The sequence below is a fragment of the Hippichthys cyanospilos genome, chromosome 2 (assembly GCF_059441005.1).
Source record: "Hippichthys cyanospilos isolate Australia breed blue-spotted pipefish chromosome 2, RoL_Hcya_1.0, whole genome shotgun sequence".
In the NCBI taxonomy this organism is placed as follows: domain Eukaryota; kingdom Metazoa; phylum Chordata; class Actinopteri; order Syngnathiformes; family Syngnathidae; genus Hippichthys; species Hippichthys cyanospilos.
The window spans coordinates 13,841,533-13,867,701 of NC_142370.1; the positions used below are offsets into that span (position 1 = coordinate 13,841,533).

The 26,169-nt window shown below is 41.5% G+C and overlaps 2 protein-coding genes across 3 annotated transcripts; one reads left to right on the forward strand and one right to left on the reverse strand.

Moving 5' to 3' along the window:
* Positions 1–1,137: 1,137 nt before the first annotated feature.
* On the forward strand, positions 1,138–10,632 carry trim25l (tripartite motif containing 25, like). The gene is made up of 16 exons (XM_088408819.1): positions 1,138–1,833; positions 2,270–2,365; positions 2,744–2,977; positions 3,056–3,215; positions 4,652–4,681; positions 4,783–4,815; positions 4,889–4,939; positions 5,019–5,072; positions 5,158–5,199; positions 5,274–5,333; positions 6,578–6,760; positions 7,197–7,277; positions 7,355–7,390; positions 7,461–7,529; positions 7,732–7,797; positions 8,579–10,632. The coding sequence occupies exons 1-16, from the start codon at positions 1,225–1,227 to the stop codon at positions 9,151–9,153; spliced, it is 2,379 nt and encodes a 792-aa protein (XP_088264945.1). The 5' UTR covers positions 1,138–1,224; the 3' UTR covers positions 9,154–10,632.
* Positions 9,413–26,103, reverse strand: trak2 (trafficking protein, kinesin binding 2). 2 transcript variants are annotated; one of them, XM_088408817.1, is made up of 17 exons: positions 26,015–26,103; positions 22,977–23,109; positions 22,684–22,875; positions 18,967–19,026; positions 17,803–17,879; positions 17,592–17,708; positions 16,450–16,668; positions 16,287–16,365; positions 16,003–16,133; positions 15,484–15,558; positions 15,266–15,403; positions 15,081–15,160; positions 14,645–14,785; positions 14,280–14,578; positions 13,752–14,201; positions 12,683–12,782; positions 9,413–11,710 (listed from the first exon to the last, which is right to left on the reverse strand). In XM_088408817.1, exons 2-17 carry the CDS (start codon positions 23,029–23,031, stop codon positions 11,002–11,004), a joined length of 2,922 nt encoding a protein of 973 aa, XP_088264943.1. In that variant the 5' UTR covers positions 23,032–23,109; positions 26,015–26,103; the 3' UTR covers positions 9,413–11,001. The 2 variants fall into 2 exon arrangements, with proteins under 2 accessions (XP_088264943.1, XP_088264944.1); XM_088408818.1 differs by lacking the exon at positions 18,967–19,026.
* Positions 26,104–26,169: the final 66 nt, after the last annotated feature.

The window sequence follows — 26,169 nt, forward strand, 5'->3', positions numbered from 1 at the left end:
TGAATACTTCCTGTTTTGCAGTGCACGTCAAATGCGTCATCGTTGTCATCGCAATTAATAGTTGATTTCGCACATATTTGGACGCACTATATATAATTTTGAAGTCACCGATGCTCGTTATCATATTTTCTTCATGTTTTCAACGTGAAGTGAAATCCAGGCATTTTCCTATTTTGCGGTTTCCAACCTTTATTGAATACGTTCAAGATTTTCACGGGCCATCCATTTCCCATTTAAACCATATACTGAAAATGTCAGAAAAATACCATACACTGATTTAATGTTGATGTCGTCTTAATTTACCCACAAATGATTCATTTGCCGTAACATAAACTATGAATCTGTAAAAAAAATGCTACAATAGTTTTGCCAGTGCCACAAAGAACACTTGGATATAAAGACATATACACATTTAGACAAGCCCCCCAAATTCGGAAAAATATGCTGTACTGTCAGTTTAACAGTTTATCTCCTCAATTAAGCGCTAGGTAGTTCTCAGGCGTTGTACATCAGTAGAAATTATATAGAAAGCACAAGGTTGACAAATTGTTGAATCAATGTTTGCTTTTGGAAACGTAAACCCCAAAAAAAGTAATATCGTCCCGTTTGAAACAAAAGAATTACAATGATGTAATCAATTGCAATTAGATGATTATGTAAAAATTATGTCAAGCCTGTCCAGCTCCGAACTCCTTCCCAATCTCTCTCACCCCTTTGCCGAAGGAGAAAAGAGAGAATGACGATTCGACATTAAACAATGACCTTTCAAACAATTTAACCCAATCAAAATGCAATGTAAATTCTATAGCATATTATAAACACAACTTGACAAAATAATGCTGACGGACCATCAATTCTCAAGTAAACCTAAAAATCAACCTTCTTAACCCTAAATCAACAGTGATTCAATATATTTTCCTATCTGGGTAATGTTTGAAGGGTTAGGGTTGTGCCCAAATATTTGCGTTTCATGGTATACCTAATCAATCTCACATAATGTCTCTCTGCATCACTGACACACAGAAAAGAACTCACTCCTTCCTTGAAGAACAGTATCAGTTTTTCCAGCGACACCCGTTTGTACCCGCTCGACCTGCCTGGTGGCTCGGGCCCCTCCCTGCTGTCGCCCTTCTTATTATTTCCTCCTGTGATTCCAAGAAACTCCCGATTTCACTCTTCATCTGCCACCTCCACACTTTCAGCCTTCTTCTCGATCGTTGGACCATGAGTGAAAAACTGTGGACAGAAGAGCAGTTCAACTGCCCCGTGTGTCTGGATCTCCCAAATGATCCGGTCACCATCCCCTGCGGGCACAGCTACTGCATGGCCTGTATTAAGGACTATTGGAGCAAGGATGATCCCAAGGGTATCTACAGCTGCCCCCAATGCCGTCAGACTTTCTGCCCTCGACCCTCGCTTTCCAGAAACACCATGCTGGCCGAAGCCGTGGATCAGCTCCGCAAAGGGATCCCGAGATCTGAGGTCTCTAATAGCATCCGAAGGGCATTAAAATCCCAGAAGAATCTACCCTCCTCGGCCGTGCAGTGCGACCTGTGCAAAGGAGAGCAGAAGGCGGCGGTCAAAAGCTGTCTGGTCTGCATGAGTTCGTACTGCGAGAACCACCTGAAGCCTCACCAGACCACCAAGGCCCTGAGAGAGCACGAGCTGATCGCGCCGACAGGCAACTTGGCCGAGAAGATCTGCACCCAGCACAAGTACCTGCAGGAGTTTTTCTGTCGCCAGTGCAAGGTGTTCATCTGTTGGCTGTGCACGAGCAACCAGCACAAAGGTCATGAGAGCGTGTCCACGAAGGCTGAGCGCATTGAGAAGGAGGTGAGGCGGGATTATTTAAAACCTGAATGACATTTGATTTCAACAAAACCGGGAATCTAGCTCCGTAATGAACGACGGGGATGTCAGATTTGTTTGATGATACGTCACAGAAATGTGAGCGCTTTCGATTGGCCAGGGCTAAGGTAGGGAGGAACTAACTTGTTTAGTGAGTTTCGTTTACTGGCAAATCATTCCTAATAGCGTTGGAATCATATTTCACATGGTACAATAAATAATTTCAAATCAGTATGCCCCAAGCTACGACTCCTGGCCGCCTTTTGAGAATTAGTGAATGATGGACTCCCTGGGTTTTGCATTGGAACCCAGCCTGGTTCAACGCATTCCTAACGACATTCCTGCTCGGTTATCACACTCTTCTGGTCTTGTGGCGTCTGACTCATGTCATTGCTTGACTGTCCTATTTTCTCGACTGTAGAAAGGGCTTTCCGAGATGCAGGCGGAAAATCAGAAAAAGCTCAAAGATAGACAGCAGGAGCTGAAGGACATGAAGAAGATGATGGACGGGATGAAGGTAGGATCTGGAATAGTAAAACCCACTTCATTGCGGGCTCTGGGGTCATTTTCTCACAATTCGGCAGGTTTTTTTTTTTTTCGTCATGTTACAACAAAGTAGGATTATTTTGGGTGTGATTACAGGTCCAGCCACAAGATAATGGCACCCTATTGTGTTTATTACTGTAAACCTAAAGGAAAACAAAGTATTTCAAACCGTACACTTCTTGTGTTATAATATTCAGCCATAGTGTCAGTGATGAGCGAATCATTTTTTCAAATTTTGCGGTACTTTGTGTAAATGTTTAAGAACTACTAGCCTTGCCCCCCAACATGACTCAGTGTAATTTAGGAACAAGCATACTCGTACTGAGACGGGTTCACGCTGTACATACAGCGCTCTGCAGACCGCGTTCACAGCGACTCTGAGAAGGTGCTGTCAGAGCTCCAGCGCTCGGTGGAGAGACTCCAGGAACTGCTAGAGGAGCTGCTGGATGAGGCCGGACGGGAGAAGATGGAGCAGGCCCGGGAGGTCACTGATAGTCTGGAGGCAGAAATCAAAGAGCTAAAGAGAAGGGAGACTCAGATGAAGGACTTGGCTCAATGCCAGGACCACATCTACTACCTGCAGGTTTGAAGCGTACTTGCTGTAGGCGCAAAGTGACGTTCTCTGCTTTGAAAGCATTACAAAGCACACAATTCCTTTCAGATGTATGAAACCATGTGCAGTCCACTTGAGTCGGGAGACCTTCCGGCAGTGCAGGTCAACCATGACGCTTCCTTTGAGCCTGTGAGGGATGCCGTCCTAGACCTGAGGGAGCAGGTGGAGGACTTGTGCAACCTGGAGCTGAGCAAGATCACCAAAAAAGGTAGCTGACCAATGATGATAACAAACAGTTTACACTTCAAATTCCAATTTATTACAAAAGGTAACAGGATCCCATAGCTTTCTTTCCTTCCTGCCGCTTTTTCTGCCGCTGGTGTGTGTTATGCACTCAGAGGACGTGCTCAACAAGCACAAAAAAAAGTTCTGTTCTCAACTGACTGCCCAGACAACCCTTCAAACAGCTCACAGGCATTTCTACAAGTCACGGGCACTCCTACAAGACAAGTGATTGGCTCCAGGCGCAACCATCGACCAATAAGGGAAGGATTTGTAAATCAGTCTCGCCCGAGAGTTGTAATCCACTCCTTGTTGGTCTATGGTTGCGTCGGGACACGATCACGTGTCTTGTAGGAGTGCTCGTGTCTTGTAGAAGTGCACAAAAGGGCACAAACTATTTTTTTTTACAGCATACAGTTGCACCAGAGCGTAGTGAGCCAACGCTCCTCGCAGCCCCAGTACTAGCCACATGCCCTCCACCGGCCCATTTTCCACGATGCACATCTTCTTAACCCTTTCACTCCTGTTGGGACAATGCATCCCACAACTTTTCAAAAAACAAAAACAAAAATCACAGTTGGGGATGGAAATCGCAGCAATAACGTGAAAAAGCATCCCCGCGGTTCATTACACACCTATCTACAGATTCTAGTGGCATTTAGCAACTTTTCCGTACACAACAAGCTGACTGGGCAGACTGGAAACAAGGTGGGTTGCGTTGTACAATTTCTTGTGAATTAACGATCTAGTACTGTCGAAATATATTGATAATTTGTGCTATATATGTATGTTACTATAGATTATACTGATATTTATACTGATTATTATGATTATGATAAAATACCAATGGGAAAAAAAATACCCGAAAAATATTGAAACATGTCTTAGACAAATATGCCATGTGCTGTCTATATTTTGCCGATTACAATTTTTTATTGAAATCATTTGCATGAGATTTTTGCAATTCATTAGATTGTTAAACACAAGACCCAGTAGGTTCAAAAGCATATAGCACACTTTCCTTTGAATGTATTTAACCATAATGTGGCATTCTATTTGATGGACTGACACTTTTGACATTTTACTTACACTAGCAGTAAAACAAAATATTCCAACAGAATTTAACTTCCACCATTTTGGGGAAATATTTCTATTTTTCATTATAATTAGAAACATACAATAAATTTACATGACGTAGTGACACAAACAATGACAAGAATATTTCAATACAACTTAGAAGTTAGAGAAAAACATCAGTCCCCAAAGATCAACACAAAATTTACATAGCAAAACTACATAGTTGGCTTCCAGTAAAGGTCATTTGTCAATAAATCCGTCCATTTTTAATGTATGTTTTCGAAAGATGTAAGGAAACCAGAATATCTGCAGGATTTTTACTATGTTTGTAATCTCTATTTACAGTTAATGAGACAACGTTATTCACACTGGGTGGTAAGAATATAATCTTTTAAAGTTGAAAATACAGCTATAAAAGGCTCAATGGTGAAAGAATGAACTTTTTGTGTGTGTTTTTTGTTGCTGTTGCCACGCAGGCAATCGTAATCAGAGAGGTCGCTTCTTAAAACGTAAGTTTGGTCCTGCCTGTTAAAAACAGCAACATTAAAGCAATGATTAATACCAACTTTTTCTGTTCTCCAGTGTTTTCTGCACTGGGCTCACGCAACTCGAACCAAAACAACCATTCGTCAGGTACGCCCCTCATCTGTTTCTGTCCTCGTTCAAAATTCATCAATGGATTTCACAAAATAATACTGAAACGGCTCCACAGGCTCAACGCCGGGTATCTCGGTTACAACACGAAGTACTGACAGAAGAGGACTGGGTAATCATATTCAGCAAATGTTTTTGCATACGGGGGGGCTAAAAGCGCTACCCAGTGCTAAAGTTTGAGGCAATCTTCATTGCAGGCTTTCGAGGTCAAGACGTGAGAAGCAGAGACACATCACGAGGTGAGCCTTGTTGATTTGAAAAATCCAAGTTGCCAAGAGCGGCTGTGATGGATCATGACACCTTCCTGCTGCAGAGGTCGCACAGAGGTCACCCAGGCTGTGGGACAGACGGAGACGAGATGAGAGAGAGTCAAGTAGGTTGAAAAATTGTCTTCCTTCCTTTGTCCTCAACACAATACTATCTTCTGTCACCAAGTGTGGGGCTTAGTCCAATCACATTGCAGGCTTTATGTGTTGCCATGCCATCCATTAGCCCAGGCCTTTTCCAATCGGTCATTGTAAAGTGGTTCTCAAATGTTGTCACCCTGGTTGACCAATAATATAAATAAATAAATCATAAATAAATACATGAATGAATAAGGCCAATGACTCTGATTTTACTGATCAACATGATTTTCAGTGGAGACGTCCAGGGGACGTAGCCAAAAAAATTTCTTAGGGGTGGCCATGGCATCACAACACCTCAGAGAGCGGCAGTCAGGAGTGGCATGTACAGTCAGGGTTTCATGAAATAAAAATCACAGTTTATTTCTTCATATAGATTTTAATGTAAATTACGCATTTATAATGTAATGTCAAGGGTTCTAGGAATCCTACATGAATATCAAAATTTCCCCTAAGATCAGTGGTCTCCAACCTTTTTATCACCACGGACCGTTCAACGCTTGAGATTCTTGCTGTGGGAGGGGGACTCAAAATGGACAAAAATGTACGCACATTACACTGAGGCACTATATAACATGATGAAGGTAAGAACTAATATTAGCTAGCATGTTATCCACAGTCACAAGTTGTTGGATCAACAAACAAACTAATTTTGGCCATATTATCATACATCAAAGTACAACTTACAAACAGTGGTGGACCAGATTTCTCAGACAAAGCGACGCATGTGTCACCGACTAACTGCTCTCAAAAGCACACCATCCTTCCTCACTACAAAATGTAATATCAACAGCGGCCAGAGGTGGCGCCAAAAAAAATCAAGCCAAACAAAGCACAATTGAATGAAACGTTAAACTAGATCATTTCCAAAACATTGATCCACGGACCGGCATCGGGCTGCGGACCGGTGGTCGGGGACCACTGCCCTAAATGTAGGGGTGGCTATGGTCACCCCTGGCCACCAGGTAAATCAAACTCCAGTAAGGCGGTGAGAGCCTTTTCATTGCCACTTGGAGATATAATTAGAGATGTCAAAGACACTTTTGGAGAGAGGGTCGACTTTCATGTCAGTTGAAAAGTCAGGCTCTACCAACACCCAGATTATCGAGAAAGATCTACAAGTACACAAACACAATTTTCACACTCAATCACTTGCCACTATTGAAGGGAATTGTTCGGTGCATTACTTGTTCCCTGTTGCCATTTTGAGCAGCACGGGACTCCAACTTCAGAGCCAGCCCCAGACCCAGCCCGACCCCAAGCCCGAACCTAAGCCGGAGAGAATCCCCGTCCCTGTGGAGCAGGTCCAGTCAGAGTCAGGCTGCCCCTGCCACTCCCACCCCAGTGAGCCTGAACCCTCCCCAGACTCCTGCTCCTGCGCCAGCGTCCACTGGAGGTATGGAAGCATTTGGCTGCGCTACATAGGGCCTTATACATGACATTGTACATGACAACTTGTTTATTTACCACATATACATACTCGTAAACTGTTTATAGAGTATCAACAAAAAAATATATAATAAATATAAATAATAGTCACAAAATAAAGACTTTTGCCTCGGTTTCGCCATGCTCATAGGTAACAGAAATGCAATGATGAAAACATCAATGAGCTCTAACTGGCCAGACATAAGGTGAATGTTCAGTCAGAAAAAACAAAAGCAACACAAGACCGGAATGGTGGCTGCAACAACATTACACCGTCACCGGTTTTGCGTGAATTGCCAAGTATTTTCTGATCACCATCAAGCCGTTTAGATTGGCGTAAAATCGAGCTCAAATTTCCTCCAAATGTGTGTTAAGAAGACACATTTTCTCGTTTCTTCAATCAGCCTTTAGTCGCATGTCATCCATCAGTAGCATTTTCCGGTCCCGTCGTGGCAACACTGCTGTAGCTTCCACGCCGTTTGCAGGCAAGTGAGCTCCGACTTCTCCTTCTGCAACACGATCACGTGCTTGTAATCATGCATGTTGCGTTCCTGTCTAACAGGTGGGCTGTCAACCGTGTCTGAAACACCAACGCAAGGTACGAACTGGCCCAAATCCACTTTATCCCCTCGATGGGAAGATCTCTGAGTCCTGTGTTGTCATTACAGTTAACCCGGGTCTGTTCTTGGACTCGCCCACACCCACTGCCAATAATCATTCCCCAGGATTCCATGCAGGTAAGTGAAATAACACAGCGATGTTAAATCATCAAAACATGATACTGTATGGAATGTGAACATTAACACAGTGCTATAGGAAAGTACAAAGCATGTACAGTACTGAAATGGGCGTTCACGAATATATCACACATACAAATTGCACCAGTTAATCTGAAGCTGGGGATTTCTTTGCCTATATTTTGTATTTTTCTGCCATCAGTAAGAGAAATCAGCCTTGACAGCATTCAGGCACCCGAACCAAGGGATAGAGAGGAGTTCCTGCAATGTAAGTCTGGCGCACTGTTTTGAAGAAGCATCCTAAATCTTGTACATTTTTCACTTTATTTCTTCACACCGACTTTTAGCCATGGTGAAGAATTTCTACAACGCCGTTTTCACATTTTTGTGTTTAAATCCAGACATGTTTTCGCACTTGTCAACTGATATCTGTGCTCGAAATCTTCTGAAAAAATGAGTCAAGGGAAACATTTTAATTCTGTTGGGAGCTAGTTTTTGACACAAAAGAGCAAAAGCAATTTTTGAGCAATAAGCAATGGGGGGGGGGGGGGGGGGGGGGGGGGGGTTCCGCGTCACTGGTATTGGCACCCTTTCCTGTAAATTATTATAAAATCACATTTTGACTTATGTTTGGTAAATCACAGATGAGAAACATCGCTTATAAACCGTGAACATGAATCAGCTAATTTTTACAAAGGCCACCTATTATCCCTTGCTCCTTTGTTACAATGGTGAATACAAAGGTACTGTCTGAAGACATCAGAAGTGCAGCGATTTGCTAACACAAGCCCTCCAACAGTTATATGGCCATCTCAAAAGCCCTTTGTATGTATTCTTGTATGAACAATGCGTAATGGTGTCAAGAAGTTTTACCGGGATGGAACTGTCAAGAACCTTCCTGGATGAAAGAGAAAATTGATGGCAGAAGTCAAGATTCAAGAGATTTATCGTCATATGTATAGTTATACCAAGCCTCTTTTATCAAGAATAATAGTTATGTACCGAGGTTGGCTGACGTTTAGGGGTGTTAAATTCTTCTTTCTTTGCAGATTCCGTAAACTTCACCCTTGATCCAAACAGCGCCCATCGTCGCTTGATCCTGTCCGAGGGCAACACCAAAGCAACCCTGCAGGCGGAAGTGGCGCCCTATCCGGACACGCCCCAGCGTTTCGACGGCTGGACTCAGGTCATGTGCGGGACCCCGCTCTATTCGCAGCGTTCCTACTGGGAGGTGGAGTGGCGAGGCCGAGGCTCCTCCATGGGCGTGGCGTACGGATCGCTGAGCAGGAAGGGCTCGGACGCCAGGGCGGGAATCGGCTACAACGCCCAGTCGTGGACGCTGGAGCTCTCCGACACCTGCTGCTCGGCGCTGCACGACAACCAGAAGAGGGACATACCCGTCACCTACTCCCCTCGTCTGGGCATCTTCGTGGATTTGTCCACGGGAACGCTGGAGTTCTACGGCGTGGCAGAGAGCATGACACATCTCCACACCTTTCGGGCAAACTTTACCCAGCCCCTCTACGCTGTCTTCGGGGTGGGGAGTGGGGTCGGGGTGGGTTTGGACTTTGCACTTGGACAGTTTAGTTCCACTTCGGATAGCATCAAGCTGTGTTCCATGTGAGGACGCACACGATACGGATTTTTTGTTGTTCATTTTTGTGTCTAGAACAAACGTCCGTGTATTTGATGTATCCCGTTGCACAGCAATGTTCTTCCCTGTAGTATTTGATTATTTTGTTGTCTAAAGGCTATATGCGCCGCATTAAGTTGAAATCAACACATCCCTGTCTATCAACCTCAGCAGTCCGATGTATGCACCCGAATATGCTTTTCTCACATCCTCGTGAATTTGAATCTGTTCCGGGAGCAGAAACGAAGCATACTTTTTTCATTGCTTTATTGTAAAAACGGGGGCGATTAACAGCACAAAGTTGCTTTAAGAACCTTTTGCCAGAATAAGTTGAAACCAGGTGACATCCAACTACAATAAGTCTTAAAAATATAAACACCTTCAGTCTTATAAACAAACCAACATTCTAGGAGGGTTAAAAAGTTTGTGAGCTAAAATACTTGGATACCAATACGTATATTAAAAAAAAAAGAAGAAAAAAAAAGGGCGATCTGGGCAAAAACAACAACCACATACAATTAGTCAACATTGAGACCGGAATCTTCTTCATTAATAGATTTAGTAAAAGCAAAACAAATAAATAAAAACAACAAAGTGCAGTAACTCAACTCAGTCTGGATAGACTAAAAAAACAAAACATGCATATAGTACACATAAAGTGGCGAAAAGGCAACAGAGCAACACTCCTGGCTTCTATGTAAGGCCGTTTATCATACAAACAAAAAGGATAATAAATCCACATACACAAAAGCTAATTTGCATGGTTGGGATTGGACCTTTAACTAGGTCCCATGAGACATGCTGGGACCTGAATACCACAATTGTCATTTTTTGGATGTGACGTAGGCATCCAAAAATCCTGGAGGGAGAACGCTCGTTAAGTGTGAAATCGTACAGAGGATGCTATTTCCGAAGCAGGATATGACTCAAATAAACCTGGCCAAGGCTCCACTCTCTTCTACATAATATACAGTGTGTCCAAAAAAACTTTCCCTCGCATTTTTTGTATGTTTAATTGTAATTTTAAAATCAAATGTCGTTGGAAGACTACCTCTAGTGGTATATGGAGGGGGAAAAAAGATTGCAACTACCAACAGTAACATTTTCAAGCTGCATCGCGTTATACTGTACTGGCCAGGAATAAAAACTTATTTGGAATAAAAACGACCACCGACTACTCTATTTTTTTCAATGATGGTGAGTGTAGCTGTATTTGGAGAGCAAAGTATTTTTTAGGAGTTTTCAAATCTCATGCATGTAAAAGATCTCAGCTTTGAATGACAATGAATTATGCTTATTTACTTAAAAGTCAATGACCATGAAGCCCATTCAATTGTGTTTTGACTAGGTAGGGCATGTACAGTAGTTTCTTGGACTTTCAAATTGATGGCGTTATTTTGAGGAGGACGCGCTGCACTTCATTTCCTATATGTATATTGAGGCCACAAATAAAGAAGCCCTTGTACCGAATCTGGATTCAAATACGTATGAAAATACAGAGACCTTCATTTCTGAAATGTTCACGACCTGAAACAACTTCCTCTCTTTCGCATCTACGTCCACAAAACCTTTTACTCATCAAGGATACGCCACATCGATACACAATGCGGTATCTCTTCCCCCTTTACAAAACATGCAGAGGCTTTCTCAAAGTACCACAAGCCCACGAACAAAAGATAAGGCTTGAATAACTGGAATCATGGCTAACCGGTAGCTAGCGATTAAAAATTCAATTCAAATCCATTGTGCTTTAAAATCAAGTCATGAAAACTGCGGTGGGGATGTTGGGATGATCACACACAAGCTGGAAGCAGGACTTCTAGGGGTGAATGACGGAGTCTAAGATTCACCCGAACGCGGTGGAGTGTTTGAGGCGACTTTTGTGCTTTTTTGTTTGAGGTTTCCCCAAGGTGGTGTGGGAAGCGCCAGGGAGGTGGGGTGAGGGGGAGGCAAGGGCCGCCCTGCTGGCTTTCCCGCTCGTGCGCCGATCATCGCCGGAAGGCTCTGGTTGCGTCTCAGACCGTCCAGCAGACTGCCGCCGCCCGCTGACACGAAGGTGGCGGATTCCTGGGGGGCCTTGGTAAATCCCATCTGACGCAGCCTCTCCACAAGACCGACGTTAGGCGGGTCCAAGCGCGGCCCACAGGCGGGGATTTCCCGGGAAGGGCTCGGCAGGTCGGGGTGCGGGGAGCGGCCGAGGTTCAGGCCATAAACATCTCGCAGGAACAACTCCGCCGGCCTGGACGCCAGGAAATTGTCAGCAGCGTGCTGGTGGCACTCGGATCCGGGCGAGTGTGAAGGTGAGTTGGGGGGCGTTCCCGGGAGGAGGCGGAGGAGGGGCGTGGGTCTTGCACATAACGGTGGGCTTTCTGTAGAGACCTGTGCAGAAATGCCTTTCTCCAGTACCAACTTGGCCAAACCGCTGGTGGCCACAGGGGGGCGCCGAGTGGGAAAGGCATCTCCCAGGCTGAGCCGGCAGGGTGTCAGAGGGGTACTGGGCCCCGTCCTCATGGAGCTGGGCGTGTAGGCATTGACTGATGACTGGGAACTAAAGAGTTACCAAAAAAAAAAAAAGTTAAACAAAAATCATCCTCATGGGTCATTTGTATGATGGCCGACGAGGGCAAACAAGTTGTAAAAACACCAATGAAAAAAGACAGATACAAATGAAAATTGAAAAAAAACCACACAAAACAAAGCAAAACAACAATGCTAAAATTTACGAATGCCACAAACGCTACCAGTGCAGGAAAAATAAAAACAAACAAACCAAAAACATACAAAAACTTAGAAGCAAAAAAAAAAAAAAAAAAAAAACGCACTGAAAGAAAAATGCAAGCGCGAAAAAACATCACGAAACAAAATATAAGCAAAAACAGACGGAAAACTTTCAAATTTAGAAAAAAAAATTATTGTTAGCAACGTCATTTTAGGTGGAAGAGAATTGTAATGGAATTGACATTGACTATTGATGAACATTACGGTTATAGAGCTGTCAAATATTTCGGGAACAAAATATTCTTATTAGCCTATTGCTTTATCAAGCAATCAGGTAAAAATGTAAGCCACAACACATTGTTGTGCGCATCTAGAGTAACATCAGTCTGCAGGCAATGATTGCAGCAAAGCTTCAATGAGGAGACTTGAGGTCTAATTTTCCCTAAAGATATTTTCACCCCTCCATTGACCATTCTGGCCAAAATCATAGCTATAGTTTAATTTCAACCATGATGGTGGTACTTGGAGAGTAAATATTAATAAATAATTGTAAATATATGAATATAAATGTATTCATGGTTTTGTTTTGTTTTAGGGTATGGATGGTCATATACTGTACTGTATAAACCACAATGGAGCTAAATATAAGTCGTAGTAACAGATACATTGTATACTTCTTCCTACACCCTTTGAAAACGTAAACAAGACTAAACTGCAATATCTGATGATTTTTTTTCTTTTTTGTTTACCCTTTCTTTTCTTTTTTTCTATTTCGTGCATGGAAATGTCGAGGCGGTCTAACCTTTGAGTGACTTGCGTGACGTCACAAGGATGCAGGATGCGGCAAGTGGTGAAAGTGTAGGTGGAGAAAGTTGAGCTCTGACACTTGACTGGATTTCGGACTGCACACAAACAAGAAATCAAAGTAAAATTTTACACAGATCCTTGATGGCTGGAACTGCTCAGAAAATGAGTCCCGTAAAGTGTGTTGCATTCATTTATCTTTTCTTTCTGAAAATTAAATGAATTAAAATGTATTTTTTAATACATCACAACACTTAATGGCCTTGTTTATTCATTGTAAACAAAACTTAGTTGAGGAAACACCTTACATATTCTCCTGAGAACCTACCCTATTCATTTGTGACAACTGCTTCTGCTCTGTATTTTTTGATTCATTTGAGCTACCCTAGCAAGCCCTGTTGGGCTCAGTAGAGGACAGCCACTGATGTCTCATGCTGTCTTGTCAAGATATAAAGGACACAACAGCAGACAGAAATAAATAGGCTGGGTTTCAGGGGGCTATACGGTGGCTGTATAGGAATAGCAACATTTTATGTGTAATTGATGCCCACTAAATTGCACTGGGGTACAAACAAACCAACAAACAAATAAATACAGATTTTTTTTTCAACCCACCAAAGACTTAAAAAAAAACAAAAACCCTCCTATATTCTCAAAATGCTTCAATTGTTTAGCTATGCATATTAATAGAGGCCTGCTTGTGTTTTTTGATACGTGTTTGCAGAACACAGAAAATGACCCAAGGCTGGAAAGCAGCTTGGTCTCTGCGAGATGAGGGATTTGGTATCGCAAAGCCGACTCGGCGAGACGGGGAATTTGGCCTCGCCTTCCGATCTGCCTTGCGTCAACCATTGAGAAAGGATCGTAAGGACCTTGGATGACTTGACAAGATGGGACCCTTTTTGATGGACCCCACAAGTTCAGGCCACTTGAGGGTCAACATTAGCGTTTTGAGTTTCGGTTTGAATTGGATTTTAATCGAGGTCGGGGTGAGAGTTGAGGTTTGGCAAGCCGTTATGGTTAACACTTAACAAAATTCGCTGAACAATCGGCGAGATGGTGTTTACCTGATTTACTTGTGCTCGTTTGGACTACCGTCGTGGAGACATTGGGACCAGCGTGAGAAGATGTGCCGGATGACTCAGCAGCTGTGGCGGCAGCGGAGGACAATGGGTCGGTGGGTCGGGTTGGTGAGAGTGCAGCGTTAGGAAGAGGCGTGTCTGAAAGCTTTCTGTCCTTCTTCTCCACAGGAGTAGATGAGCAGCGCACTTTAAAGACAATGCCGCTTTCCTCCTCGTCTTCCTCTTTCCCTCTCTCGGCTGCACCTTTCTCCAAAACGCCAGCCTCTCCATCCCGGTGTGCTTCATCCTCCTCATCCTCTTCCATGTCATTCAACCGGTAAACAGCATCCTGGGCGAGCGGTCGGAAACCTTTGGTGACGACGCCAGGATGCGGGTCAAGGATGGTGGCGAGGTGGGGTTTGGCTAGCTGTTGCCAATGATGGAGCGTCAGTGAGCCTGAAGACAAAAAAAAAAAAGGCAGAAAGCGTCACACTACAGCAAGAACCAAGTCAAGTTGCAGCGCTCGGTGGTTACCTTCCATGGGCTTGACAATTTGAAGCTTCTCTGGCAGGAACGTCTTGAAGACGCTGGAGCCAAAGGAGAGTTCCGACAGGTTGGAAAAGGAGGAAAACACGCTGCCCACTGGTGAGCTGCAGCCGCTTCCTCCATCGTGAGACTCCCCCCCGGCCAATGTCTGCAGCTTCTTCTCCCGTTCCGCCTTGAAGAACTGGCGCTCGGACAAGAAGTTCTGCCGTCGGAGGGACAGGCGATGCAGGGCTTTGGTGAGGTCGTTCCCACCCGGAGAACCCGGCTGGCCCAGTGGCACCTCGCCTCTGCAAACAAAAAAAATGAAATCCATTATTATCAATCTTGTTTGATTTGAATCATTTGTATCTTACCCCTGAGAAGAAGGGAAGGGCTGTGCAGTCATCACCAGCGAGTTCCGCCCCGAACCAGGGATTGGCGGGGTTGCCGACTGGGGCCTGGATGTTGAAGCGTTGACGGAGCGGACTGTCTGGAAGACTCTCTTCTGGGAGAGCCTGATATGGAATGTACATTAGAAGTGATGATTGACCATAAAACCACACATTAGTGTTGATGCTATTTAAACATACAACCAATGTTTTCAATGATCAGTATTTGCCAGTGTTCTAGGAGGGTAATGGAATGTTGATTGTATGCTTTTTGAAGGGCAGACCGATGCATGCAAGGAAAAAAGGTTAAGGAACAGTTCTGCTTGACAAGGTCACCGGTCACCATTTTAGCCAATTTCCTTAGGCTAAGATGGTAAATAACGTGGAATATTTTGGAGTCCATTTTTGAATGTCACCTTACCTTTGGTCCTGAAATGCAGTCTCTTCTTCAACACACAGCTCTCTCCTCATGGTGCCTTCAATTTCTGCAGCCAGCGAATCCTGCGCATGCACATATTCATGAGCATAGTGTTGAGGGTTAGGGTTAGTTGTTAGGTTAGTTAGGGTGGTTACAACTGTGTGTTCTTCAAATGGGTGTCCTCTCACCATGGGGTAGAGGCCATATGAGAGATGCCGTCGCATGCCAGACAGTGGAGTGTTTTTGTTGCGAAGCTCCCTGATCTCCTCTTGGGATTCGTGGAGCATTTCGACACACTCCGCGTTCCTCTCGGCCAACTCGTTCAACTACAGCGGTGAAGAGTTTCGACGTGCCGTTCAGTGAAGACGTCTTCAAAAGCTGTCCGTGCGTTTGCATGACACTGTACCTCCGCCGTGAGTTGTCGCTGGGCCTCTTTGGATGCTTGCAAATGGATCCGTAGCTCCTCTTTCTCCAAAGCCAACTTAATACACATTAGTGACAAATGCTGTTGACTCCTGGTCAAGTTATCAAAGTAATGCAACAGCATGCGTTATATCTGAACAATTAATCCAATTCCAATTCAGGTCGCAATGTAGTAGAATGCCATTTTCAAATCACAAAGGCTCCAATTGAATGAAAAGGTGGAAAAAAACAACTGCTTTTTTATATGTATATTTAAGTTAATCAATTATCTAGCATTCAACTCCTCTAAGTAATGAAGAGTCCACTCTAATTGAAGTTGATAAAGGGTTTTTCATTTGAATTCATGGTTCATTTGCCTTTATTTCAGGGTAAGCCCAAATGAGAAGACCAAAATATGTATTTATCATGTATCTGATATTTGTTGTACAACAGATTCATTGCTTCTTGTTTGCGAAATTGTTAAATATGCAACATGCTGGAAAATTTGGACTTAGTTCCTCACCTCCTTCACCCGATGTTGGAGCTCTACAATTTGTGATAGCAACTGAGCGATCTCCTCCTGATGTCTGACCAGCTCCTCGTTCTTCTGGGACAGTTCATCAGTCATAGACACCATCTGGCTGTTGGACTGCCCTGTGGTACGTGAGCCCAAAAGAGAGCAGCAGGTTTGAAAATAAAGGGCTCTTGTGCGGTTATCTTCAAAAGTTCATGTCAGAGTCCTTTTCAACTAAACATAAAATCAAAGATGTATACATTTTGACATTTAAAAAACAAAACAAAACTCACGAAGCTCCTTGACACAGTCGCTCACGAGCTTCTGTTCCTTCTCCTCATAGGTGATGGTGTCCCTTTTCAGTTGGCATGCCTGAGATACGTTGAATGTGTAATGTTAATTATTGGCCAGCTCCCCCATCGTACACAAAAACCGATGTCCTGGTTCACTACCAACCTCAGACCTCAGAGCCAGGTTCTCCTCCTCCAGCTCCTGCAGTTTACACTGCATTGACTCCAGCTGGCTGAGAGCAGCGGCGGCGGCGGTTCCACCAACTAACTGAGGCTGCTTAAGTGGGGTCGATGTGCTGGAGTCTCCCTCACATTCCTCTGAGGCGCTGGCCACCATGCGCAGCAACTCGTCCTTCTTACTGAGCTCATGCTGCAGCTGGTGAACCTGCTCATAGAGCATGTTTGGATTTACAGACATTAGAAATTTATGATGCCTTGGACACTCGACTGATCGAGAGCCGGCTCACTACACAGTATTCACGATTACTATGCATGTAGGGTTTAAGTGACAGCAAACAACATTTTATTGTTCTTACTATTTAGCCCCCTACTTAATACCTTTTAACAAGACCTATTTGCTCAAATGACACGGTCATAATCTAAATAGTTCATTTGAGGGCAATTCTTGCATTCTACAGTGATGTACCTACCAGCTTACGCAAACATTGTTATTGTTCATTAAACCCTCTACCCTCTAACAAATTCTCCAAAACACACTTGGGGAAATGTGTTTTGGGCCTGTGAAAACGTCCTAGCGATTTTTCAAAAGATATAGAATCGCGTGAAATTTATTGTTCTTTAGGTTTATTCAGCAGGAATGGAGGCCTTCGTCAAAGCTGAGGGATTCTGAAAAGCTCCAAATGGCAGTCAGCATTTAAGTTCATCGGAGGCACTTTCAATAGTGGCAGGTGTCTCCTAATTCCCAATTAAGATGAGTTTGAAAGTATTAATTAATTCTGAACAGGGCTACATTACCGTTGCTGTTATTACTGTGCAACCACATTGTTTCATGTTTTATTTTAGCGCACATTAAACGTATAACTTTTTTAAATGATTTCTCGTATTGCCATTTCTTACAATATGAATAACTTACATTTGAAAGGAGAGTGTAGTCTTTTTTTTTTTTTTTTTTAATTCACTTGAAATATATTTTTTTTCTGGTATAAATTATGTAGTTTTCCAAAATTGTGATTCAATGTGTCCAGGTGAGAATATGATGTTTAGTGGTTGGCTAAACTTTAAGTCACCAGTGAGATATTTGTTCAAAGGAATATTTTGACTATGTTTACTGATTCATTGCAAAGCTACCTGGTCCAGGGTCTGTGCTAGCTGCTCCTCCACAGCCTCATTGCGCTCTTGCAGCAAGTGGTTCCTCTGCAGAAGTGACTGTCCGATCCGAGCTGCCAGCTCCAAGTCTCTGTCGCGCTGGCCAGTGAGAAGAAAGGACACAGAATGAAGGGAATGAATTGATGTGGGCATGAGTGGGAACCAAAACAACTGCGCACGGCACAATACCAACCTCAGCCAGTAGGTGAGTGACCACTTCAATGTCATTGTATGTCTTGGTCATCTGCTCCACACGTTCAGAACTGAGGACTGACAATAGATTGAGATCGTTTAGAGGATAACTTAGAAAAACAATGACAAAGATATGTTATGTAGCATGTTCATGCAAAATGTAAGCATTCCTGAAATACCACAAGTACTAATAGACAGACTTGTGTAACATGTCAGCTTGTAAGAACGTTTTGACCAGAAGCAACATGAATTAAACCATATGTGAAAATAAAATATTGTGAAATACATCAGGGCTATTCCATGTCAAATCACACACATAGAGAATTTGCCAGATCTTTATTCTGTTAAAAGTTTATTAAGTCAAATTAACGACTGACGTTTGAACCTCCCTGCTATATTTTTTTCAACTGTGGCCCTTCAAAGTTTAGGAGCCCCACGCCCACCTTTGTGATCAAGAAATTGCACATTGAATCTTGGACCATGCTTAGAGGACCTCATCTTTTTGTTTGTTTGACCCCAGCTATCAAAATCTGCAATCCAAACCATCATAGTTGTACTATTATGAGAGATATTAAGCCATTAAACGTATATAGTAATACAGTGACAAGCGCTACAGCTCAATTCAAGGTTAGAATGGGCAACAAATGCAAAAATTGCACCAGTTAAACAAAACCATTTCACAACAAAACACAACTTGATATCATAAATCCTATTATCACATTTAGCTATAAATTAGTGTCACCTCTTTCAGACCAAGTACGAGTTGAAGAATATCGAGTAGTCACCAATAGTGAGTACCAATAATTGATAATCCCATTACTGTAGGTTTTACAATTGTGGCCAAGATAAGTTTTTATAATTGGTAAAAAAAACAACAACAACAAACACAAGAAGCAAAACACAATGTTTTCTTGAACATAGCGTACAGTATGTATTACTGAAATACAAGATGGAAATTCCTTAAAGTAATCGCTCTAAAACACGCTCATGTGCCTGTAGGGTAGTTGCTAGTGGTCTCCGTCACTTTGTGACACGTTACACAGAACTAGTACAGTGTCAGACTAATTTGACAACTTAAAAAAATAAAATTGAGAACCAAGTCAAAATGCTACACAGAAGCCCCCTACCACACATTGACGCTAACCAGATCAGTTAAGAAAGATACCTTTGGAGAGATTGTGGGAGGCAGGGTGGGAATGTGAAGGGTGGTCCAAAGAGAGATATGCTAGCGAGAGAAAAAAAAAGAGAGGGAAAAAGAAGAATACTAAAAATACTGCTGCAAAGAGGAAATACAAGAAAGAAAGTGAAAAATCAGTTAACCAGGCAGCGCGTTAGTTGTACAGTACGTGTTGATAGGTTAGGTTTCCATTTGAGCACCTTAGTGTACGTCACCAGCTGTGTGCCGTTCTGCCTTTTACCTGTTTAAAGAAAAGACGCAGTTCTATTCAACCAGCCTGTAGACCAATAGACCGGCTTATTGGACATGAGCGCTTCATATTCGTTTTGAGAGTGAAATCTCTCCTAAGCACAGCGAGGCATTTTTCAAGCAGAGCAGATGGTGTGTTAATCCAAGGCCATCTCTGACCTCTGGATGTAAACGCTGAACCATAATCATGCTCGGTGAAAAAACTACCGGGTGCCATCTTTGTTACACTGGATATCTTTCCGTCTTCTACTGTATCTGGACCTAATTCTTTGACTTTAATACAGTGACTCTGTTATCGGGCTGAAATGAGTCATTGAGTAATTTGAGTATCTTGGTCTAAAGACGTTTCAGGTTTAAAGACTATCTTGGTTCATTTTTACTGGAGCTGGTTATCAAATTGTAGCAAGAATTGTCAACTATTTGTATAACGGCAAAAGACGTCAAAAATGCTGTAAACTGGCCAATTTCAATAAAAACCTTGGTTTACCAAATACTGACACAAATGCCTTGATACACGTTTATTTTGAAGGTTTTTCCAAACGTGTCACAGCTTAACAACTTGAGTAGTCACTCTAACTGTTGCTCTTGACTCCAACACAAACAACACAAAGATGTTCTGAAATCTCATTCAGTCACCAGTTCAGGATGCAAAAAAACAATAACTTAATGACGCTGACATTGGTATACGGCACATGTTGCAAGTGTTTACGGGTAGCTTGGGCGCCGTCATAGCTGCGTTTAACATAAAGTAGCCACTAGCCTGAGGCACTGCAGTGCCCCATATAGGCTGGTATGACAGACGTAAATGACTCTGCACACTTTAAGGCTGACAGCCTGACAGTTGGTTTTCTTACTGATCACATTTTAACAAACCAAATGTGATTTCATCCAGCAAATTCTTTTCATAGACCAAAATTTGGGGAGGGATCTTAAAAAAATAATAAAAAAAATAATAAAATAAAATCTAAAATCGAATGTTTCTCAAAAAAGCGTGTGCTGCTAAGGAAGTTTAAGTTCAAGTTAAAAAAAAAAAAAAGAGTTGATAATCAAAAATACAAATGCCCTTTTTCTTCGGTTAAAAAAAAGGTTTAAGGCTCTCATACCATTCAAATCAAATCAGTTTAAGTTCAAGCCACACAAGAATTCACTACCTGCAAACATCCAAAAAATGTTCAGTACAAGAGAAGGAATGAATAACAAGTGAAAAAATGAGTTTTAAAAACCCTAACTCCCGAACTGCATTAAAGAGTATGTGTGACAAGCTGTGGTGTAAACCTGGTGAACTTTAAAAAGCTTTATATTGTGTTAAAAAAATGCTGAAATAAATGTAAAATAACACAAGCTAGTCCTTTACAATTAAATAGAAATGTTATTTGTGGTATTATGTGTTGATTGTTTTTCACTATCTACGGTTTTCTGTGTTAATTGTTTTTTTCATCCATCCTTACAATATTGAATTTGTATTCTCTTTTGGATACTCAAATACCCAAAGTACTTTATTGCCGCAGCTCTAGTTAATAGTTAATATCCTCTGGTTAGGTTTAAATTTATGATTTTCTTACATTCTGTTTGATCATATTGCATCTATACAGCAAGAAAATTGAACAAAAATCCTTCAAGAGGCTACTGTTATCAACATGTTGTATCTCACAGGCAGCTGGTATCTAAATGATATTATTCAACAATGCAGATTTAAGTATTCCAAGAAGGATGTTTATAGTGTAACATTGGAGAGATAGGAAGCTATTGTCTTCTTGTACTGCTTTTTTAGATAAACAGTAGAGTGAATACAAGTATTCACATAGAGGTATCTGACTGCAAGCAGACAACAGGCATCATACTGACACTGTCTGAAGGCGGAACACCAATGTGATGACGTCTCCCCATTCTGTGCAACTACAGTATAAATAGGCTGTAACGAGTAACCGTTTTACAGAGCAAATAAGGATGATGTCCAAGTCAACATGAGACGCGCATGTGTAGAATGAGAGCCAGTGTAATTCCCTGTGATTGGAATTAAAGAGGATATACATGTGAGTGAAACGAAAACCCTCACGTGCCCAACAGACACTGACACGTGGGCGCTCACAAATCCACCCCCCAAAAAAATGTTATGTTTTGAGCATCAGTGAGTATTTGTCTTTTGGCATATGCCCATCACGATTTAGTTGTACACCCCAGTAAATATGTTTATGACAGTTGTAATTTAACGTTACATGATCAGGAATTTAGGGGTCGATCACGATAGCTGATCAAGTTATTTAAGTAAAAAAAAAAAAAAAAATCATTCAACAATCCGATGGCAAGATAGGACATTGTTGATCTACATAACTTGTTTATTTATTGCATAAGTATATATATTGTTTATTGTCACCTAAAAATCATATTATATGTATAAAATAAAGCATTGTCCGATTATTTATCGGAATCACTTCCATGTCCAAAACTGACAGAGATGCACAGGTAAAAACATCAGTGACCTCTAGAAGACATGGAATAACTGGCCAGACATAAAGTGCAAGTTCACTAAGGTAAAAGAAAAACTTTAGACAGAAATAATAGCTGCAAAAACTTATTGTCATTAAATTACTGTATTGTAATTTAAATTGCTTTTACAGCACCAAATACATACTGCAAATATGGAAGTAATACTACAGTAAAAATTCTTATAACGCTATACAATGAACAGGCGCACTAATGCAAATAAAAGGCATATTGCTGACGATCAAAACAGTTCCACAAATTATTTGCAGATCCGATCAATGTCATTTTTGATTTCAATCATAGCTGATCACAGATGTGCATGAACTAGCAAATATTGGGTGATCACGATCAAGCCAATCAGATCGGCGTATCGTCTACTTCAGTATCTAGTTCAATCGGTAAGGATTTACAGTATTTCTTGTCACATGCCTGCCATGGTTGCGCGTAACATTTGTGAATGTGTAAATATGCATTTTCTAGCGCAATTTAGCACCTGCTACTCGCTTGGAGCAGTTTTACAACCAGGAAATGAAAATTACAAAATAATAGTTAAAAATGCCAAGAATTTCATACAATTGTAAGAAAAAAGAATGCCATATTATATTAGATAGACCTGACTCTAAAATTTTTCATCATCTTTTGAAGGAAATCTGATGTATTATGTATGTAATAGCACTTGGTATTAATGTCTACTCAAGAATTGCCTACTTGTTCTGCTCTCGGTGTAAAAAAAAAAAAAAAAACTGGTAACAAACATCCCTAAAATGAATGCAGCTTCCATTCATTTCAGCAGATAAAGATACATTTCGATATAACAGCTTTGGATAAGTCAAGGCTGCTTGGAATAAGTCAAGCCACCACTGTACAATACCTTCGACTTTAATCTTTCAAAAAGTGTTTGTTTTATGTGTGTTTTTTCACGCATTCATTTATCTCTCACATAAATGCATGTTAAAACGCAGACCCTCTTACCCATGTAGCGGAAAGTCTCCTCCGCCAGCAAAGGTGAAATAGCATTGTGCTGGGTGGGGCCTTCATCCGGGGAACAACTTGGGGAAACCACCCAGTCCTGGCTGTCTGACAAGTAGAACGACCCCGATTCCACCGAAGCAGACCCCACCGAGCCGGAACCGTAGTGCCTGCTGCTGCTCCCAAGGCCCTCATCTGTGCATTACATGACAAAAGGACACGAAGAGTGAGAATGTGCTTTTATCTTACAGCGCCAGACCCAAAGGTGGTTCTGCAAAATTCTACCACACACGCGCCTGTCTCGGTGCTGGACTGCTTCTTCTCCACGGCTCGCGGTTTGACTTCAAACATGTTAGGGGGAGTAGGGTGGCGTGGGGTTCACATCACATCCTTCCGAAAGAGTGGTGGGTGGTGGCCTCACACCATTACCTGCAGAAAGGGGTGTTGAAAAAGAAGAGAACTTCCTTTAAGTCAGTAGTAAATAATGCTGTACTTTAAAATTCTAACAGAATGGTAAAGAACTATTTGCTTCCTTTTTATGAAGAAACTCATTTGTTTCATCACTAGGCTCTTATGTTATTTATTTCATGGACAAACTACTGTTTCAAGCCTGATTTGGGGGTTGTGTTCTATATGCCCTCACTAATCTGAACAACTGCTACGTCATTTTGAAGTGACAGAATGGCTGCCCCGCGATCGACAACATGAAAAGATTTCTTTGGGATATTGTATATTATTTGAACAATATTAATCTGAATGCTGTGTTTAGACTAGTGGGGATGCATAAAACATATAATTTTGTACAACGCTTTTGGGTTGGGTTTTCACCTTCAAATGTAACACGAGGCATTTCAATTATGTCGTGTCTTAGTCTCTTACACAGGTAGCTACATTATAAAAAAAAAAAAAAAGTAAAATGACAGAGGAAAAAATAAGAGATGAAGAGGATCGTCTCACATGATGGATAAAAACAAGCAGGATTATGGTTTTTACACATTAGCTACAAAATATGTTGAGCAAAAGAAATATAAGATTTGTTCTGGAGAATACCACAAATTATAAACATAAATTGCGACTGGAAACAGATGTGATACTTCATTAAAAATGGATGGATTTTCTTTACACGACATGTTGAGTCAGGTCAGGGGGTTTTGGTATTAAAGCTGTAAATAAACATTTTTTCTATTCATTGATTAAGTTGCTGATCACTTTGTCAATTAATCGATTCATCAGATTTTAAAACAGATAAAAAACACATTTTAAATTACATCCCAATATTAAAAAAGTAGGCTATTTTTAGGGGTGTCAGATTAAGTTTAGCGGTGGTCAATGAATTACTGTATGGCCAAAGCTAGTATTATTTATTGTGTCGCTTTAATGTAAAAGCTAAGGATTTTCTTTTTGTTTCATGTGATCTTTAAAAGAGATTAATTACGTCGATGAATTACAAATTTTTGTGAATCGATGTCTCTGTTTTTAATTTCTATATTTTTTTATATAATACAAAAACAGCAATTAAATTATCATATAATATAAAAACGGCAAAGTTAAATTGATAATTACTTTTAAAAAAAGTCACAGGAAAGAATCAACCCTTTTAATTTATTTTTCCATTTTTTTTTCTTTCCATGACGGCAGAGGAGGCCTTCCCTGCCTAATACGACTGCAAATCATTAATGGATGATCAGTTTGCTTCCATTGACAACAAAAGAAAGCAGAGACTGAGAATATTTACTATCAAGAGGCTGAAATTCAAGGGGCTTGGGCAATTTTAGGTCTCTACACAATGAAACGGTTATTAAAAGTAATTGTCAACTGATTTGATAATAGATTATGTGTCTATTAAGTACCGGTAATTGGTATTTGGCAATAAATACTGTACATAGTGCATTTATATTAGTTCAAACCATTGCAGATGTGACACGAGATCCTTATTATCCATACAGTATTCCTTTTCCCTTTATTTGGGCATGCTAGTCAAATGACCATCAGAAAAAATGCCTTTCCTGAAGAATGAAGTGAAAACAACTTCAATACATGCAGGCCTTCTATAAAGACAACTGCCAGCATTGTTGACCTTGTGGCCAGGCACACATACAAACACACACATAAACACGTGTCTGCGCCAGCATGAGAGAAACAGACAGAAAGAGAGATAGCAAATCCTTGGGAAAAGCTCGTCCTCGGCTTACATAAGAGATGTGTGAAATGTTTGGCAGATTGAAGCACGCAATACTGTAGCCATGTTGTCTAGGTCTAAACTGTTGTGACAATCAAGAGCATCTGACAATTTGACTGATTGAATTGCTTGAGCAAGAAGCCTCTAGGTCTAGGCACATACTGTAAACCAGGGCTTACCAAAATGTTACCCATTGGCACCAGGTCACTGCCAAGGACATGAGAAGCCCGCAGGCCTGGTCTAAAAATAGCCCCTCAATTAAAGGACATTGTCATTTACGAGGAATATAATAGAAGTGGTTATATTGAAAATAGAAATACTTGAAGAGAGATATGTAGTTTTAGCTTATTACTGCACTGACTGATAGTAATGACTAAGAATTCAGAACACGACTATCTTATTTTCAGAAAGGTTTGATCATGCAACCCTAGGTGTAGTGGAGACAGTCGTACTTCAATCAGTAACAGTCAAATCCAAGTCCAGGAACACTCGCACAATACTGACCTTCATCTTCATCTTGCTCCGTTTAAAAGGGAACATTGTTGAGGTTGATCGAGTGGCTGTGAGTCATTCCATGAGTCACATTCATACACAAAATCGCGTGCACTGCTGTCATTTTCATTTGATTTAGACGTTGTTTAATATTTTGGCTTTATGCGGTATCAACATTTCACATTGGGCTGGCTTTTGGGGTTCATGAACTATCAATCATTCGCGAATTTCCGTAGGAGGCGAAAGTCGGTGAACCCGTGCAATCGAATTAACTTAGGAAGGCTGAACACTTGCTTATAAGAGCGCTGTGCAGTGCAAAATCCAACAGAAGACCATGAACGTAAAATAAGATGCTAAAAAATTAAACGCAAAGATGCTAGCTCTTCGCTAGCCATTATTGTCGCTAACACTTTGACGACCACGTTATTACGTTATTTTTTTGTTTGTGCGTGTAGTCAAGTTAGATTAGCTGATGAATACTTGGCTATCTGATAAGCACTACGCACGTAACGTTTTTAGGCATTTCAAATCGTCAGAGAAGCTTTTTGATCGGATGGGCGAGGATGATGAAAGCTTCGTTTCATTGACAAGCAAGCAAATATTCACTTCCACTCAACGAACTCCCATCCCGGTCTCGAGTAGAACATTTAAAAGTAACCTTACCCTTTATCGATATTGTTCCACAACATGAAGAATTTCGGTGAAACGCGCCTGTAGATTTCCAGGTCTATTTCTAGAATGGCCAAACATCGAGGGAGGAAGTGGGGGAGGAGCGTTATTGCGTCATTAAAATGCGACAATAGACTATGATGTCATCA